Genomic DNA, 1,413 nt, shown 5'->3' with positions numbered 1-1,413 from the left:
GAATCGTATCTCTTTGACATTTAATTATTGAAGAAGACATGTCACAAATTCAGATATAAAAATACAAATAAGTATTAAACATAATCGAAATGATGAAAAATCGAGGCATTAAATAAGAATTCAAGTCTGATGAATAAGTACATATTGCAAAACACCTTTATATCATTGTAAATGTTTTAAGGAATAACTATAACTTGTTTTGTTTGTAATATATAGAAGAATAACGTGACGAACTTGGTTCTACATCATCGCTCAAGTCTTGGATCACAACTGATTGTTCGAGAAATTTTGGAACCTAAAGAAAAGTCTGATGACATTCTCTTCTGATTGCTTCGTTTAGCGATATCTCTCATCGATCTTGCGAAATCAAGTTTAGGGTTAACTCTTGTAGTAGAATTGAAGTCATCACAAATCCCTTTGTGCCAGTCCAAGGCTCCTTGTATCCCCGCGGCTGTGAGAGGATCCTTGCGAAACCTCTCAGTGATTACTACGGCGCAAAGACCACAAACCCAATTGCCTGAATACAAGTTTCTAACTTTGTCTATGTATTGCACAGTACATTCTTCTTCTATACCACAACAATCACATTTCACTTTCTTCACTTCTAGCTCTTCTCCTTCTTGTTCTTGCTCCTCCTTTTCGCGTATATTTCGTTTTATCTCGAGGGAAACATCAGAGAAGGCCTTTCGAAGCTTCCTTTCGTCCTAAGCATATATATGAAGATGAAGTTTTATTTTAAGAGAAGCTATAACTAATTGATAGAATACTAACGTATACTTCTATAAAAGTAAAAACCATATTGCTTTACCAAGTTTAAGTACCATATCATATCTTGTAAATATAACGGACGTGTATATATATTGGATTAACTAAATAATACATCATGCAGTACATATAGTTCAACTAAACGAAGGACATGAGATTTGATAAGAAGCGTTGTGGTGCAATAGAAGTTAAGACTATATAAGTAGGGAACAAAACTTATGTAAGTTTACTATATACGTACCATTGTCTCCTTGCAAGGTTGGCCTTGTAAGAACTGTGTATCTTCTCGTTGCTCTTCAATGCATGAAATATAGATAGAAACTTTGATATTCATATTTGAATCTGTATATATATAAGATTACATGCATACGTGATACGATCATAGCTACCTGCCAGTTGCATTGATGCTACTAGTAGGAGTGAGAATCATGCACAACAAACTTCACTTTACAGAGAGATGATGAAGGCGTTCCAGTACTTTATCTGAGAGCCACGATACAAAGAGTTTTCAAACTTCTCTTGACTTTTCTCATTGATATTTGAAAGGGATAAGATCAGCTCTTACTTGTAAGATATATCGAATATGAATGTGTAAGGGTCATTTTGATTGAATAAGTGATCATACAATAAAATTAATGAAGTTTTTCT

At 33.8% G+C, this 1,413-nt stretch overlaps 1 protein-coding gene across 1 annotated transcript; it reads right to left on the bottom strand.

The window, feature by feature from the left end:
• Positions 1–245: 245 nt before the first annotated feature.
• LOC17889988 lies at positions 246–1,052 on the bottom strand. Its single transcript, XM_023783824.1, has 2 exons — positions 1,007–1,052; positions 246–704 (listed from the first exon to the last, which is right to left on the bottom strand). The coding sequence occupies exons 1-2, from the start codon at positions 1,007–1,009 to the stop codon at positions 246–248; spliced, it is 462 nt and encodes a 153-aa protein (XP_023639592.1). The 5' UTR covers positions 1,010–1,052.
• Between the last annotated feature and the right edge of the window lie 361 nt (positions 1,053–1,413).

This window comes from Capsella rubella, unplaced genomic scaffold (assembly GCF_000375325.1).
Source record: "Capsella rubella cultivar Monte Gargano unplaced genomic scaffold, Caprub1_0 scaffold_4, whole genome shotgun sequence".
Lineage (NCBI taxonomy): Eukaryota > Viridiplantae > Streptophyta > Magnoliopsida > Brassicales > Brassicaceae > Capsella > Capsella rubella.
This window is presented reverse-complemented; position numbering and strand designations above follow the sequence as displayed.